The sequence below is a fragment of the Eleginops maclovinus genome, chromosome 20 (assembly GCF_036324505.1).
Source record: "Eleginops maclovinus isolate JMC-PN-2008 ecotype Puerto Natales chromosome 20, JC_Emac_rtc_rv5, whole genome shotgun sequence".
Taxonomy (NCBI): Eukaryota; Metazoa; Chordata; class Actinopteri; order Perciformes; family Eleginopidae; genus Eleginops; species Eleginops maclovinus.
The window spans coordinates 18,874,611-18,892,159 of NC_086368.1; the positions used below are offsets into that span (position 1 = coordinate 18,874,611).

At 39.4% G+C, this 17,549-nt stretch overlaps 1 protein-coding gene across 1 annotated transcript in view; it reads left to right on the plus strand.

The window, feature by feature from the left end:
• pax7a (paired box 7a) overlaps positions 1-17,549 on the plus strand; it is a 40,496-nt gene that overhangs the window by 2,480 nt on the left and 20,467 nt on the right. The window contains exons 3-4 of the mRNA XM_063912083.1: positions 125-269; positions 666-794. Of these exons, the coding sequence (XP_063768153.1) occupies positions 125-269; positions 666-794 (274 nt within the window). The remainder of the gene's footprint in view (positions 1-124; positions 270-665; positions 795-17,549) is intronic.

Genomic DNA, 17,549 nt, shown 5'->3' on the forward strand with positions numbered 1-17,549 from the left:
GTTTGTATATTATGGATCATAATTTTTCTTCAACTTTAAAATGTCTCTCAATTAAAACGGAATTTTCTTTTTTTTTCTCCCCTTTATTGCCCTTGTCCTGCCTTTACACATTAACAACCTAAAGCAGGTGGCAACTCCTGACGTGGAGAAGCGAATCGAGGAGTACAAGAGAGAAAACCCCGGCATGTTCAGCTGGGAGATCCGGGATAAGCTGCTGAAGGACGGGGTGTGCGACAGAAGCACAGTTCCTTCAGGTGAGGCTTCATCTGGTAAGCTGCACTTTTTTTTTCTTATTACAAGCGAACACTGCAGCACCACTTCTGAACATCACTTTGAATCCAACATGTTTTTAGCCCCAGTTTACTGATAATACAATTTTTCAGTGTAGAAGGAAGCACACTTACAACTGTGTGACCCAGAAAAAAATCCCCCTGTTGGGAAAATGTGCCTTTAGTGGTCAATTGTTAATTTTCATTATTGCATAACCTGTAATTGTTCCATTAGTACACAGTTTTTTTAATTTATTTTTTAACGCAGCTGCTTCATGTGAAACTTTTTACTGTGCTTTTTTTTAATGGTATCCTAAAAAAATGTATGATAGGATTACTTTGGTTCTTTTATGGGTTTTAGAGCTAATCACCCATTTACCTTTTTGTTGCCATTAGTGAGCTCCATCAGCCGCGTTTTGAGGGCCCGATTTGGCAAAAAAGATGACGAGGATGACTGTGATAAGAAGGATGAAGATGGAGAAAAGAAAACAAAGCATAGCATCGATGGCATCCTCGGTGATAAATGTAAGTTAACAGCAGAAAGTTTATGGCCCTTTTGCATATGTCTGAAATATCGAATTATTATTATTATTATTATTATTATTATTATTATTATTATTATTATTATGTAGGGAATATTCCAGCCTTGTAAGCAGGAAACAAATGTTTTAAATGGACTTCCTACTTTACGTCCTCTTGGGAAATTGCTAAATGCAGAGAATTTATTCTTGCTTTTAACTACTAGCCAGCAGTTGTTCATTCACTCAATTATTTATGAGAGCCTTGGCAGAAGGTATTTAACTGCAGAAAATTAATTTGTGTAGCGAATTCCTCCTCATTCATTCACTCATTTAACGACCCCTAAACGACAGCTGACAGTTGACCCATTTCACAATCGATGTCAGTTCACTGACATTTCACCACTTGTCAGTTAAAGTGGAAATCAATGTTCATATTATTATTTGCTCTATTAGTAATGCTTCGTGGAGGGGACAATAAAGCCTTGACGCAGGTACTGACTGTCAGTGTTTGTCAATAGTATTTACAAGCTTATAATAACCTTGAATGCATTAGTATCTCCCGTGGTGAATTAAATGTTTGCAGTTTATTTTACATGTTAAAAAAAAAGCGAACACAGGGACGTTAAAAATAATGAGACTTTAAATTAGAAAAAGCGAGGTTTTATTGAAATTATGAAATACGAGTAGACTTGTTTGACAAGAGAAACTCTCTGGTTTTATTGTCACATTTTATGTCACATTATGTTTAATGCTTAATGTTTGTTCTTGCTGGAGTGAAAAATGCTTCCAAACGATATAAAGGTTGGCCCTTTTGATGATCAAACATTAATGAATGGGGTTTAGATAAATGTTTACAAAAGCCTCCATTTTTACCCTTAAAGACACTGCCAAAACATTTTCAAACTTGAAGATGAACTTCACCAGCAAAACCTCCCCTCCATTGACGCTTTTCTAAAGTGAGGAGTCCGAGGTACAAAAGCAAATCCTGGAAAGCAGGGCAGCGAAAAGGAGAGTATGGACCCGTCCATTCTCATTCAAAAAGTGGGTAAAAGAGAGAGAAAACTTTGGACAAAGGGCAAGGAGAGACATAAAAGGAGATGAATTATTCAGTACGCCCCGCTGGTAGATAGTTTTGTAATTTTGTATAATGGGCGGTTGGAGAAGAATCAGTTGATAGCGTGAAAACGGTCTCTTTTTTCTGTGACACCACGCGTTAATGTTAAGAGAAAAATGTCACAATTTTGTTTCAAATACCTCAACTGTCTACATAGATAGTTTGTAAATCCTGCATGCTGGCTATACATGACCAACATTTTTTTCGAGAGTCTGCTCGTTACGCACAGCTCAGCCGCGTAAAACTGAGGTTTTCAGAGTAATGTGATAGTTTGACTTGTAAAGTGTTAACTAAATTATTATTGACTGTCTGTTGATGTTATTGCAAAATATAAACATAATGTTCCTGCTTCTATTCTGTCTCAGCTCAGCTTGTGTTTTAAATTGGGACTCAATTACGTTGCTATAAAAAGAGACGCACCCTCTGCGTAAAGCAGTTTAGACTACCGGCATCCGGATGGCATTTAATAATGTTAATACTTATTAGAGTAAGCACTGGAAACGATGGTTGCTGAATAGGTGGCTGTGTTCGTGCCGGGTGTAATAGCTCGCAGGCATGGTAAGAAATGTATTTATCCCCAATCAGCCCCTCACTCTCCGAGTTTGAAGCACAGCCCTTATGTGGAGAGGGGTTTTAAAGCAGATTAAATAGAGCCTTTTATTTCTTTTCACTTTCATCTCAGAGCGGAGCTCACAGTGGCTCGCCCAGGGCACAAAATTCATGAGATTTTTTTCCCGTTTACTTATCCAGATTTTAAGACTTTATTTATTTATCTATTTGTTTATTAGGCCTGTGTATTGGATTTTCTCAGAGGTTACATCACGGATTTATCCCAGCTCTAATCTAGTTGTATTAAACATGTATTCAAACTGCTAACCACATTACAATATTGTAAATTTTGTTTATGGCTTAGAGTCAAGTCTTATTTATCAGAAGGCTGTAGAAGCAAAAAAAAAAAACAGTCACCAAAAATAGTTTTCAAGCTGCTTTATTGGCCCTTTTGTTCTGAAAGTCCTTAATCTTATATTGTTGATCGAGTGGAGATATATTTGGTTGTACATAAATAAATTGGTGCGCCCTTAAATGGTCATGTACGGCAGTTAAAATATCTGCGTTAAAATATGTGTTTAATTACGCGCAAGAAAATTGAGTAAGGTTACATTACATCTGTGCAAATTTGGACATCCTTTTGTTTAGCGCCGCACCGCTGTGAAAGAATAAAGGTGTAGCAGCTGTCCGGCGTCCATCTGCCACACTGACGCAACCAACCTGACCGTCAACCGAGGTGGAGACAGGCGATGGACACTTCAGCAAATCGCAGGATTACCTGAGGTCCTCAATCTAATTAAACAGATGTCAACTGGGATTATTTCCGAGCATCAGGGAGGGAAAGTGACAGAGCAGCGGAGAGGTGTGAGGAAGTGAGACAGACCAAAGAGGTTAGGACTCACTAAAAAGATACTTTAATATTATATTCAGTGAACAAGTATTTGTTTAGTAATGGGTGTAAATTCCCCACAATTTAATTTTTTTAAATTGTGAATATAATTATCTAGACTTTTTTTTTTTTCTATCGCTGTTTCAGTGTTGTAACTTATCAGTAGGCTTGTTAAATTGCGTTAAACAATTCCCTAAACACTGTATATTTGTAAGATTATTTTATTGGGGTTATCCCACTCACAGGTCCATTTGTAGTTTCCTTTCAAACATAAAAATAATACATTTCTGGTTTTATTAACAATCAACTCGGCCATAGTGATGTGTGAAAAGCTGCACCCTCTCTTCGTCACAAACACACACGCACTAACACACACTTTTGCACACCCAGTCTCTAAGTGTATGGTAATATAATGTAGCTATATTTCGGGTCTAAAGCCGTGCTGAATGAGAAGGACAGGGGAATGAAGCGAGAGACCACTTCAAACAAATCCATCTGGAACAGTGTGTGAGAGAGATTCAGTGAAAGTATGGGGAAGTTATTTAGCTATTAATAACGTTTTTTCCTCAGGCATTGAGAGTGACTCCATCTGCACTTTCTCGCAGCTATTTGGCTGGGTGGAAATTGAGGGAGACCCAAATGTTGGGCAGAGATAACATACCCATCATAGCCCAGACCCTGCGCTGTGCTTCACTGCATTAAACTCGGATTAACCTCCCCTGTCCCCGCAGCCACTCAAGCCACATTTCACTGGAATTTACATCGGTAGGCCTACATTTATTCTTATAGAGGGGGCAGGAGCTGAAATACGCAACATCATCATCCATAATAATAATAATGATAATAACAATAATAACATTCATCATTTAGGGCTGGTTGTACAGTAAATCAATAACATTATTGAGGGCTAAAAAATATAGTGCCTAATAAATATTGAGTACAACATTTACATTTTCGAATGTTTAAGTTTTACTAAAAGCTTTAACAGCAACTGTGTTGTTATGTTTATATAATAAATACAACGTTAAAGCAAAATTATAGATGTTTTCACTTTGCTCACTTTCGTTTTGAAGACTGCTGTATCTTTGCAGCACATTTTAAATTGCACCAGAACAAAATTGTGTAATTTTTTTATTTGCTTGTTTCCTTTTTTAATACAAAACGGTGGTGTAATTTGTCGCTAATGACATATTGCGCTGTTCTTATGGTGAGGAGTTACTTACTACTAGTGTAACAAATTAGCCTATTGGTTCCAGCAAGGTAACATGGGCAAACCGTGCATATAATAACATGAAACCCATTGCTTATGAGTAATGAGTAATGCATCAATTTAAAGGAGTGCAGTTTAAGCTTGTAGGACTACCATATACTGTAGAGACGTTTCAGTGTCATGAGCTTGAAGTGTCGGCAGCATTAGGCTAAATAAAAAAAAAATGGAGTAGGCTTAAATTCATTCTGTGCTGGCATTTGACTTTGATCACATCAGAAATATTCATGGAAGCACAAACAGTGGCTCTGCCACCATTATCCCGGCTGACAGTGATACCTCTCAAGGCTGTCTATTAATTAAAGTGGCGCTTACCATGTGGGACGACTCCCTATCTGGGCACAAAAATGATTTTTCCATCTCTTGTGGGGCTCTTGAAAAGGGGCAATCTTTCCTCTCCAGCTTCTTGTGGGAAATTTAAAGTGTACAGAGGAAGACATGGGGATTTCTAGCTCATTTATAAAGACGAGTTTATAATCCTTTCCTGCTTAATAACTTAAAAGGATTCAATTTCTCCCCTCATTTATGGGGTTATGATCACACATTGTTAAGCGCTGATAGTAGCATTTCAAGGTTAACATTTCCTGCTCGAAAATATCAGAATATAAGCTGTTAACCCATAGGTGCCCTTTGTTTAGCCTGCAATTTCCCCCACAAATGCTGATAGTCCCTTTTAGATGTTGTTACTATTAATGTGATAACAAGGACGAAGTCTATGAAGACCACGTTGATAACATGCCTCTATGCCACCGAGCATTTTTAAATGATACGATATTTAATTATAGCATATAATTTCACCATCGAGAATTAAACTCAGTAGGTTTACGCATACTCTGAGGATTGAATGTCTGGTTGGGGGTCTCAAACCATATGAGACAAATTAAAGAGGAAGCGTTGCCCTCCAGGTATCCTGTCACAGCAGTAGGGTGCTTCAGCGCGTCTCTCATTTCGGTCTGTGTTTTATTTCGCCAATTTTCACTATGGGGCTCCGGGATCCTGCCTGCAGGGCGGTGGTCCAAAATAAATAGAAAATCCTCGTACTTTTTTTGTTTTAAGTTTCCCCCTCGTTTTCTATCGCTCACCCTCTTTCTCTCTCTCACTCCCCAGTTATCGCGCACACGTACATTTTTTTTCTCAACCTTTTCACGTGCATGCAGTCATGTCAACAGGTGTGGAAATTAATAATAAAACGTCATGTAGTTGAAATATTGGAAACTGAATTATGTTGAGGTTTTTACTCCACAATTATCTTAATTCATTTCGAAATGTGTGACGGTCTTGCTTATGTTTTTTTAAATTTGCTATTTGAGTTGTCAGTTTGTTGATATTTTCTAATGTTTCTAGAAGTAAATTAAGTGATTTATTTGCTTTTAGTGTTGACAGTTAAAGTTCTGGTAAATATTGCTCCCTACGTATTTCACCATTTTATATATTATAACATATTTTGGTAAATATAATCCACAACCCCAACTTCAAAATTGGACATTTTAAAAATATAGAACATATATTATAATGTAAATATTTTATAATTTAAGTTGTATTATTATTATTCCTATTAGTAATACTTTTACTATTATCATTTTACCAACCATGCAGCGATCGCCCCAAACATTTACATTTCCACTTGAGGCGTTAAATGAATTCCTCAAATTGCCACCGCTTTGTTAGCACTGAAGTTTAATTGGCTGGAAGAAAATGAATGAGGCTGACAGGAATCAGCTGCCCAGAGATTCCCCTGTGAGTCTGACTCGGAAATCATAACCTGCCCAGCTTTTCCTCCCCTGAAACCAGCTCGTTGAACTTGTCACATCTAATTAGGGTGTTAAAACGCATCGAGTGCATCGCTGGGAAACAGTAGGTGGTTGGTCTGGGGCAGCCAATAAGGCCTTATTGGGTCAGATGGTGGAGGTGTGGGTTGCAGCGTGGTTGGATGGATGTTGTTGAATTGGACCGCTGCGGGGTTTTATTTTCTAAGCAGGCCCTTTTTTTCCGCTATTACTTCAATTATGGCCATCCAGCAGGCTAAACAGGCCAGCCTGCATGGACTGTAGCCTTGCTTTAATTAGGTATGAAATTAATTAGAGCAGACATCTATTAAATACTTTTAAGTTTGGCTAATTTTGTTTCTCCACAGAGTTTAAAGGTGTAACAGTGGATTAATGGCTTACAGCCAAAATTACATTTTATTGCATCCCATCATTTCTGCCTGTCTAACAGGTGTCAAGCTATCTTTACAATAGAAAATACACTATTTTAAATATATCTACACATTTATTTGTTAAATATAATACAATTGGGGAATTTCAATTTGGATCATAATATCTTTCTCTAAATTCTGCGAACTTAATTTTTTTATATATCTGATTTTATGGGAATTTTTTATTTTTATTTTGTAAACACGTTTTTTAATCATTGTCCCGCGTGAGTTGGCCTGACACACCTTTTGTGCAAAAGTGAAACTACAATAGTATTAGATTTTAGAAACTGCTATTATTGAATCTTTTTTTTTCTAGCATTGGTACAAAAAAAGCCCTGTGATGTCTGACAGCCTACTCTCACCATTGTTAGACGAACAGCCACTAGAAAAGGACTAGAGAAAGAAGAGGGAGGAGAAAAGACCCTTCTGTTATTTTCTGTCTTGAGACTTGCTGCATAGACTATTCAGGCGAGTTGATGAACTCCTCCAAAAAGTTTATTAAGGGGCTGAAAACAATAAGAACTAAAGCCTTTGGGTGCCTGGGCAGACAGTTTATAAACTAGATGCCATTGTGCCTCAAAGGCAGATGCATGAATACTTTTGAATAGGGGCCTTCAAACTGACACGATCAGGCTGGACAGCAGTGGTTTTAAAGGGAGAGGGTGCTTCTGCTGCAGCTCAGATCTCTGCCTTTTACTGCATTAATGTACATCTGCAAAGGAAGGGGGGAGGAGGAGCTGGGCAGTGTCTGTCATGGACACGCCAAATTACCCTTCGGTTTTGCACCAAATGTGTGCTTAAAAAAATTAAAAGAAGATATATTTGTTTGGGACATTCCTCCGAGGAAGTTGTAGCATACACAGTGTGTCTTCATGTTTATTTATTCCTAAAGAACAGAGATAGTTTCTTAACAGCATCACATTTAGTGAAATGCAAGCCAAAGAACATCTGTCCTGTGAATCATAATAAAAGCAGATGGTTTAATACCTTGCTTTCTATTTTCTCGTCCTGCTAATGTTATACTTTGGGTGTGGAAATTGCACAAGCTGTTATGTGGAAACCAAGAGTAGAGTGTGACAATTGGTCTTTCCTGTTTGTGCTGAGTTTCAAAGGAAAAGCTTTCTAGTATTCCTGATCATTTATGCACGCAGAAGGAGACAGAAAGCAAAGCAGAAAACTGTTGTATGCTTTGACGACGTGGATTCACTGTTGATATTTTTCTCTTTTTTTGAATGGGGCACACTGGATACGCGCACTCAAGAAGATACATTATTCCCCTCCTTTTCAGTAAACAATAGACTGTCACTCTTTATCCCTCTTCCCTCCTCTGTCCCTCCCTCTCCAGCTTTCTCTTTTAGTCCTCTCAGTCTCTGGCTCTGTGCCTCACAACATCAGAGGGAGTCCAGTGATTTGTGACCCCAGCAACCCACACTTAATCTCGCTAAAGAGGGGGAGCATCCAGTTTGCAGCTTGGCGGGCCCCAAATAGACCAAGCCTGCTCTGGCAGGTGTCAACATTAGCAAACAATTGGTCCCCAGTCCCATGCCCCGTACCCCAGTGCGACACTGAACCTAAACTATTTGAGGCGTGCTGAAAGGAGCCACATAATAGGGAATGTGGAGGGGGAGGAGAGGAGGGGGAGGACAAGGGAGAGATTACACTCTCAGACAGCTATTAGCAGGGATGAGGCTTTTCTAAACAAACAAAAAAAGAAGACGATCAATACTGTGTTAGTTTACCAAGTGGAGTCATCATTGTGGCTTTGGAGTATTTATTTTCTGCTCCATTGTTTTTCTCGACTTCTCAAACGTCTGTGGGCCGTATTGGCAATCCAATTTAGTTTGGAGGGGGCTCCCTGGGAGGCCTGTTTTCTTCTCCCGGGCAGTTGTGTGTTTGTTGTGGATTCACTTGCAGTGGGCAGTTCATTCATAGATTTTGTGTTGTAATGAATGCTGATTGGTTGGTATTACCTTTGATAGTGGATGGTGACAGGGCTGTCCGGAGGGGAAACAACACTCAGCGGTGACAAAGCTCTGCTTAACCCTGTGGGATTGCAGCCCCTCTCCTTCATTAGACAGGAGTGTCTTAGCAAATACAGCAGAGGAAATGGGACGAGAATGAGTTGACATGTGGACTGTTGCTGCTCTCGTGTGGATATGTGTCTTGACAAGAGGGCCAATGTTTTTTTAAAGGCCATTTATCTCTGACTGCTGATGCTCAGCCCTGCTATGAGGAGAGACAAGTGTTTTCATCGGGGGAGATTAGTTTCAAAGGTTGTAATGGAAAAACCTATAGTTATTGGACAGAAATCTCATTTAATTGCCTTGAGATGTCCTCTTGGCGTATTAGCTCCTGGCCTGCAGATAGAAAAAGAGAAACAACCAGTTCAATTCAGGTAACATCTGCTGAAACAAACCTCCTGGTGCAGTAGTCTTGCACACATGATTGGAGAAGCTGACATCGTTTTGCTGCAATAAACAAGCGTAATTAACTGACCTCATGACCCCTGCAGACAATGGTGCCTGTTGTCAGGAAGCACCAATAACAATGTCAACGAGCAATAAAATGATTTTGAGCATTTTAGGCATTAAGACAATCGCACAACAGAGGGAAGAAGCCCCAAACTCATACTAACTTAAATATAACATTCATTTTTTTTATTTGTGTCTCGATGAGGTGAATTGCCGATGGGGACAGACAGTTTACAGAGTAATTTTCGCTTCAAGCTACATTTAATTAACCATGTAATTCCATAAATCATCGTCACTTTTCCTAATAAGCTATTTACCAAACAACATAACTGTTGTTTCCGACTTTCAACAACGACAAAGACCTAATATTTTGTGAAAGATGTACCAGTAATTCTTCTGTTTATTTATGTAGTCAGTATCAATCTTGAGTCAAGTAATGGCGTGTTGATGCTTCTTTGATTTTAACCAAAAATTATCTTCCTGTCGAGAAATCAGTACCATCTTGTATTCATGACTCAATTGCACTTTTGTGTTGAATTAACTAGTGTTCTTTGTAAATCATGTTATAGCTAGTTGTTCATAACTGCAACACATATCCTAAAACATAAAGGATGATATTCAACATTATGTCACATTTGCTTGACTTCGGTAGTTCAGAGATATTCATTGTGATGATTGATTGTAATTAAATCCGAAAAAAAATGTTGAATTTAGTCTTGCTATCGTGTCATTATGAAGATCTGTTTAGGTTAAATGTAGCATGTTAAACCCCACTATTTAGCTTGAGAAATATATATACTGTAATTAAATTTCCTGCCTGTCTGAGGTAATCTTAGTGAACATTTTAAAATGAACAGTGCAATAATAAGCGGGACCTTTGGCAGGAACCGATTTCTGTCTTGGTGATTAAACCATTGTTATCCTGCCAAACAATAAAGCTGAAGGCTCACACAAATGAGTGTACAGTAAATCAGGACATCTAAAGCTTTATTATGTCCATGTTAAATTGTGCAATGGATGAGCAGGTCAGAGCCACATAATTCATTGAAAGAAATGTAGTTTCCCCCAATTCGCCTTGCCACCTAAGGTTGTCAAACTCTGACAGCTGGCACAGATCAGCGACAGTGTGATGCATTATGACCATCCGCTGGTTACCATGGAGCTGCATTAGAAAAGACAAAAGGCATTTCTGGCTAATTTTATTACAATACAGGAATAGCCCACATAATGTGCAACAGTAATTACGTTTAGCACAGTGCGCCCATGCTCTCCCTCAGTGATGAATGAGAAACATTGACCATGGTCTGCTAGTTTAAAAATCGCCATTAGCCCATGCTACTCAGGGCCAGAACATTTCACATTTTATGCTCTTGATCTGGTTCACCACTGAAATATTCATTTGTTTTAATTGTGCATGTTTTTTCACAGCCACAAAGACAATAAACATGTTCCCTAAGTGTTGCAAATCAGAAATGTGTTTTTTCCACCAAGTTAAAATGTGTAAGCGGTTGTCCAAACAGTGGGGTGGAGCTCCTGTCCTTGCCGACAAAATAACAACTTCAAATGTTGTTCGCTATTTTCAACTAATGGGCTTATTTCTGCATCGTCAGTCATTCTGTCCTTGGGGAACATGTAGTCTCACTATAAAAAGCTTTGCTACTGTGCCACATTACATCCCCTTAATTTGGAGGGATCGCAGAAATTAATGCCAGGCATTGTAATGCTTCAGTGTGTCTAGTAAAAAGCTCTTTAAAGGAAATCTTCATTAAATTGTATTATAGAAAAAGAGACAGATTGTTTACTTGCAAATCCACTGAAAGTCAGTTTACTAACAAAGTGGGAAATAATAGTTTTTTTAAATGATGTTTCATAGTCATCAATACTGTTCTCATGTTATCCAATTACAGATATGTCTTAATGTCAGGGTGCACAGTAATAAGATACTATTCAGTCTTGAATCAGTAGACAAAAGGCCATCTGAGCTTTAAAACATTCAGGTGAATGTAGTGTTTTTCTTTAAATATAAGCCTGCCAATTATTCAAATATATGTAGTTTTTGTAGGGCTTTATTCACACAAGTCCTGAGTTTCTATTTAAGTTTCCAAGAACTCTTCTTTCCCTTTTAGTGTCCTCTATGTCACACAAACTTTTTCACAATATTTGCTGCCCAGCCATGTCCAGAAAATTAGGAAACTTCCCTCAGGCACATAAAAATGTCGCTGTGCATTCCTATACTGTGCCAAGTAATCTCTCTTTGGCTTTGTTGAGAAAATGATTTGTTCCTCCAGGAGACCTCGGCTCATAGCCCTGAGACGTTACTGTTTGATTTCCTGCGTAGGTTTTTAGAGCTTTTTGCTGGGGGACCGAGGCTCTGGCTCCAGTGCCATTTGGCATAGACCCCCATGGGCTCCTTCTTACTTTCTTGTGCTCTCTGTTAATTTCATTACTTTCTCTGTGACCTCAATTAGCAAAGACTCGAGCTCAGTCGGTCACATTCTGCTCGACAGAAGAGAGAATCTTGTGCAAAGCACAGAGAAGGGGGCAACTGTGCTAACAAGGTTCACATTTTGTATCCTCGCAAGTCTTCAAGGCTCCCTCAGATCTTTTTTTTTCAGCATCCTTTGTTTTAAAAACTTCCACAGTAAAAAAATTAGGTGATTATTTTGACAGTGAAACATGGTATTTTGTTTTGTGTAAATGACAACTAACATATTTGTAATTTTAGAAGTGCATCGCCTTAATATCTAAAGAAGTATTTTAAAACAGTAAAGAAAAACTGTATTAAAAACAAGTAATTATATTATAATATAATCATATTGTTAGATATCCTAGTTTTATAGTATTAAAGGAAAAGAATCCCACCCTTCAAGCCCTTCACGCTTTCACACTCAGGCAGCGCAGAGGCATGGGGAGTCAATATGTCAGCGTTTATGGATGCCCTGCGGAGCTGCACAGGGCTGTCAGGCCCCTATTCATGCTCTAATGGCCCCCCGAGGAGCTCGTCTCTCTGGGCTGAAAAGGCCGGGAGGCCCAGTGGACGCCCTGTTGTTGAAGGTGAGCGTGCGCTCTCATGGACGCGCCGCGCCTTCATCCATATGACAAGAGCCATAAAAGAGCATCGCTCTCGCTGCCTCTCCCTCTCAGTCTCCTCTGCTTTCTTTTGCGTCTCCCCCATCCTCCCTCCTCTCTCCCACTTTTTCCCCAACTCAAACAGAGAAAAGGGGGCTAATTGTTTGTTGTGAGAGCCAAAGATTATAGAGCCTCCCATCATTCTTCGTCCCTTGCCTTTTTCTCCTCTTTTTCAAGCCCCCTACTCTTTCTTTAAAGAATGTGATTCTGTCCGAGGGACAAGGGAAGAAAAGTATTGGAATTTTACTGGAATGTTGATGTTAAATAGCCTCAAACTCTGACGCTGTCGGTGAGAGGTGGTGTATTTGGTCTTATTTTATGAGATAGTTGTTTTCACTTTTTAGGTAAAAAAATAAATAAGGAACTTATAGTTGAGCACAAATTGTAGAGCTCTGCTTCACTTCAGCTTTCCTTCCTGCTTGACTTTTCGAACCACTTGAAATAGATTTTTGACCAAGTCCTTGGCCCTCGGCCAGCAGCTATAAACTGGTAATTGACATGATAGGCATGAGATAAATCTGAATCCAGTGACATCTGTCCATAAAGGTGAGCTTAGAATGATGTAATTTCTGATAGACGTTAGTGTTTTAATAACCTTATGTAAAGTTACAAATCTCATCCAGATTCAATTTCAGCTAAATGTCAAAGTATGGCCTAGAGAAGGTCACTGACAACCAGAGGAAATTGATGATGCATTTTGGCATGTTACCAAACCAAGTAAACAGCTAACTTGATTTTGCCACATATAAGTCTTTTGAAAAAATGTTAGTCTGTTTATCTAAATATTTTAATCTAATATATATGAGTAATTTCCAATTATGCAAAGGCTACGCTCACTTATAAAGTTTTGTTTTTGTTTTTCACTTGGATGCAGATAACTACAGGAAAAGATTATTCATAGTGAATGTGTCTTTAAACCATTCTGGTTATCGCTGTCGTCTATCTTGTATTCACATAAGGTTCCTATCTCAGATACATCCTTCGGAAAATGCCTTGAATCACATGCCTCCTTTGACTTGGCAACCCCTTTGGGATGAACATGCAAGTGCATTAAGCAGAGACGCGCACCATTCTCAGAAAAATGCAAATTGGGAAGTTGTTAGTTATTTGATGTTGCAGCACGATCCCCCCCCGCCCCCGAAACATCCCTCCACTCCAGTGTTGGTGGTTGAATCGCATGCAGTCCTGGGGACAGGCAGGGCTGTTTATATACAGGCCCGGAGCTGCAAAGACAGCACAGAGACAGATGCATGTCAGAGATAGCAGATCCCATCTCAGGCAGATGCCTCTTATCACAGGCCTGTTTGCATAATTAGTCCTTTTGATATTCACCCCCTCTGACTGACAAAAAGTATAATTGCAGTATCAACTACGACAAAAGGTAGGCACAAAATAAACAAGTCAACATAAACAGGGAGAAAAGACGCGGTGTTATTTTTGTCCTGTGGGAAAAAAAGAGGGAGGAAAAAACAGCATTTGAAACTAAATCTGCTGTCAGTCACAGTCAACTGGTGTGACTCGGTGCTCAGAGGCTGGTCCTGTGAATGCCTTCAAAACACAGAGCGTGAGGCCTGATTGTAATTATGCTGGAACTAATATGCTTTTCAAAATGAGCCATTATGAGCTAATGCTGCACTGCCAAAGCCCTGTCTGTTTTTGTCCCTCTGTCTCCGATAGTTTGCAAAGGTATGGCTGATATTGAGGCCATGGGTTATTATATCAGAGACAGTCTGGCTAGGATGAGCGCTACTTAACTTTAAGCTAATACTGCAGGTTAGTCAGAGATGAAGGATAAAACACCTGACAACTGCACCACTGCAAACGGCTGTTTTAAAAAAAAAAAGTAACCTACAACTTCTAATTATAATACATTGTCTTTTATATTATTTCACCTTTTTTTTCTTGCAAAATAACATATACGTTTCTTGTTGTGTCTATTTAAATTTATTTTAGTACTAGTCAAAGTATAGATATCATTTTCTTTGATTTTAGTTTTAGTCATTTTCGGAAAATAAAGGCTTCTCAACATTTTCTTTCTCATCATGGACTTTTCCTCAAGAACATAGTTTGGGGAATTTTCACAGAGAACCACCTCACATGTTCAGATGCACGTATTGAGCCACATTTTTCAACAACCTGGTAGTGATGAAGTTTATTGCCGTTGCTCTGAATTGTAAATCTGTAACCTTACAGATCACTTGGCTAATTGCCGGAATTGAGCATACAGCTGTCTGTTTAATCAGCATTACCTCAGCGTCTCAGGGGTAAAGGTGGAGGACTGCAGGAGTCCGAGGGGTTGGAGAGAGAAGAAGGGAAGAAGAGGAGTGGTTTTTAGGAACCAGGATGATGATGAGGATCCCATCTGTATTCTGAGGGTCTGTCTGTGGGGTCAGCAGAGGAGTATAAGGGGGGAGAGCAGGCTTTAAACCTCATAGTAACCTTAGGACTATTAACTAGCAGCACGAGTCCTTCAAGAGTAAGGACTCAGTTTTATCTAAAAGGTCTGGTCAGAATTAAATGACCATTAGAGATGAGTAACACCAGGGTGAATACATGTTGTGGTTCTCCGCATCTTTAGTGATTATTTATAATATGAACTACATTAACGTTTTACCCTTTTAAACTATGCCCTGTATTGAAAACATCTCTTTCACAAGTTATGACATTAATTACAATTTAGTTTATGGTAGCTTTTATTTAAACAATTCCCAGGCATTATTTCTAATCTTATCAAGCACCTAGACAAAGCAATGTGTAAACCTGATTAACTCCTTTTCATAATAGGTGTGCTTTTAAACCAATACTGAGGAAAAACCTCAGAGGGCCCCTGCAGGAGAGTACACAGCAGTAATCATGCCCACTGGATGGCACATAATTAGATTCTAATTGGATGATAAGTAATGAAACAAGGCATGAGTGGTTTATCAATATCCAATGAACCTATGAGTGGTATTAGCGCAGTCGTATTATATCAAAATGTACCTTTTTGTGCCGAGCGACCCTTAGGGAATTGACCTCGACAGCCCTGCAGAGATTTTGTGCGCTAAGTCTTATTTTGTATTTGATTGTTAACATTGGCACAAAAGAGATTTAAAATTAAGATTGTAATTTTCTTTTTGTTGATAAACATTTATCCAATCCAGTTGGAGAATAATTGTTCTTTGACAGACTGTTGTAAGACCGCTGTAAGTTAACAAGAAATCAGTGTCAGACTCTTTTACATCAACATGAAGAGCGGCCATGTGTTTTAATGTATTTTCTTTCCTCTATTTGCCAAATGAAGTTGGCATATAGATGAGTTTTACGTCCAAACCCAATTCCCAGTTGGCCCGGTGCAGCGTGTGCCATTTTCCATTTTCCTTCGCTCATTACAGGCACGGCTGTTGACCTTGTGCTTCTGGTTCATGTACAAGAGCAGATGTGTTGTCTCTGTCGGGCTTAATAGAGAGCAGCAGTACAAGCTATTGTCTGCTTAAGTTTATCAGTCATTAGCCTGATAGCATGCTAAATGTGACACAGATTGCCACAGCGGTTTACTTGCAATGCAAAGTCTGTGAAAGCACCTCAAACAAAGGAGGGGAAAAGAAAATAATTTGAGGAGCAGAGGCCTTACTCAGAGCCCCTTGAGTATGTGTCTACTCCGGCCCCCTTGTCTCCCTGTAGGACACAGAGGTGACTTTGGAAAGTGATCTGCAGACTGCTTGGCTGGTCTCAAGTGTCGTCATGGCGAGTTACTGGGCAAATGGATATACGCATCCTCATGAAAACCAACAAAGGGATATGTGGTGTATGTACATATTCAACTTTGTATGTTCAAGGGTGTTCTGCAGCGGAGTGAGACCATGCTTCAAGAATCAATCTTTATTAAAAAGGATAAGACTGAAGAATTGATTTAATGAATGCGGCCTCATGTCCTGCGGCCACATGTAATCCGCAGAGAATCATTGAGCATGAGCTCAGGGGGACAAAAATGTTCGTAGAAGACTCATAGAGTGGCCTGTAATGATAGTCTCCATATAATCCCATAATTCCTTGTTTAATTAAACTCTGGAGCTGGCCTTGAGACTCCGCCAGCTCTGTTGCTCTTTTGTTCTCACAGTTGTTATTTGGAGGCTAGGTTTGAGTATTCTTTTGTCCACTTATGTTCAAAGGTTTGACTGAAGTGAGCTAAAAACAGAGATCGAAGCTGTTAGACAATGAATTAAACGGTAGGCTCTCACTCGGGTGAGACATTCAGGTGAGCATTATAATTTTTATTGGAGCTGAATAGCGAAGGGCCTCAGTCAGAAGCAGAAATGTCTTCTTACACCCTCTTCTTCAATATCTCCCTTTATTTTCCCTCTCCCACACTTTCTGGACTGTGCATGATGCAATCCAACTAGGCCTGGAGCAACACTGGCACATCATGCCGCCTTGTCAATGTCTCAATGAGGAAATTATGAAAATATGTATTTTATGACATGAAATGAAAAGGGCCATGTAGTTTGAATAGACATGCAGAGGAGGTGAAAATGATGCAATTTTCTAAATTCAGTTATAATGGTAATGTGCAATGGTAATGCGTATTTGCTGTCAAAAATTTCCCTGTCGGCCTGGATTGTGCAGCTTTGTGCTGTATCTATATTCCTCGAGCAAAAATTCAGCTTAGTTGAATGCCTAAAAAGTAATGTAAAATATGTTCTAATTCATTTAATGACAGCAGATGGAAACACATGGGACTGAATGGTTTTGGTGTGATATTGTGTTCTTTTTTACACACTTTGGTTGAGCTGTGTATGAGCAGTGTGCCCTGGGCCAATGAGAGAGAAAAGCAGGGTGAGGAGCAGCAAGGTGGCCTGTGCAGATTAACCCCTCTACCCACCGACACCCCCGCTCCCCTTCAGCCCTCTGCCTTCACTGCCTCTGGGGCCTCTCGCAGAGTCCGGATTGTGTATCAGGCCCTCCTCTATATTAAATAAATATCCACAGATTAAGATAATATTCTCCCAGTTGTATATCCAGAGAGAGTAGCTGTCATTTCAATCCTCTGTGTTGCCGGTCCCGCTCTCTGGAGCAACAAAAGAGGCTCCAAAATGCAGATAATGCTGTTGAAGCTCCTTCTTGATCAGTTGCAGCTCACATTTGATGCTATTTTCTACAAACA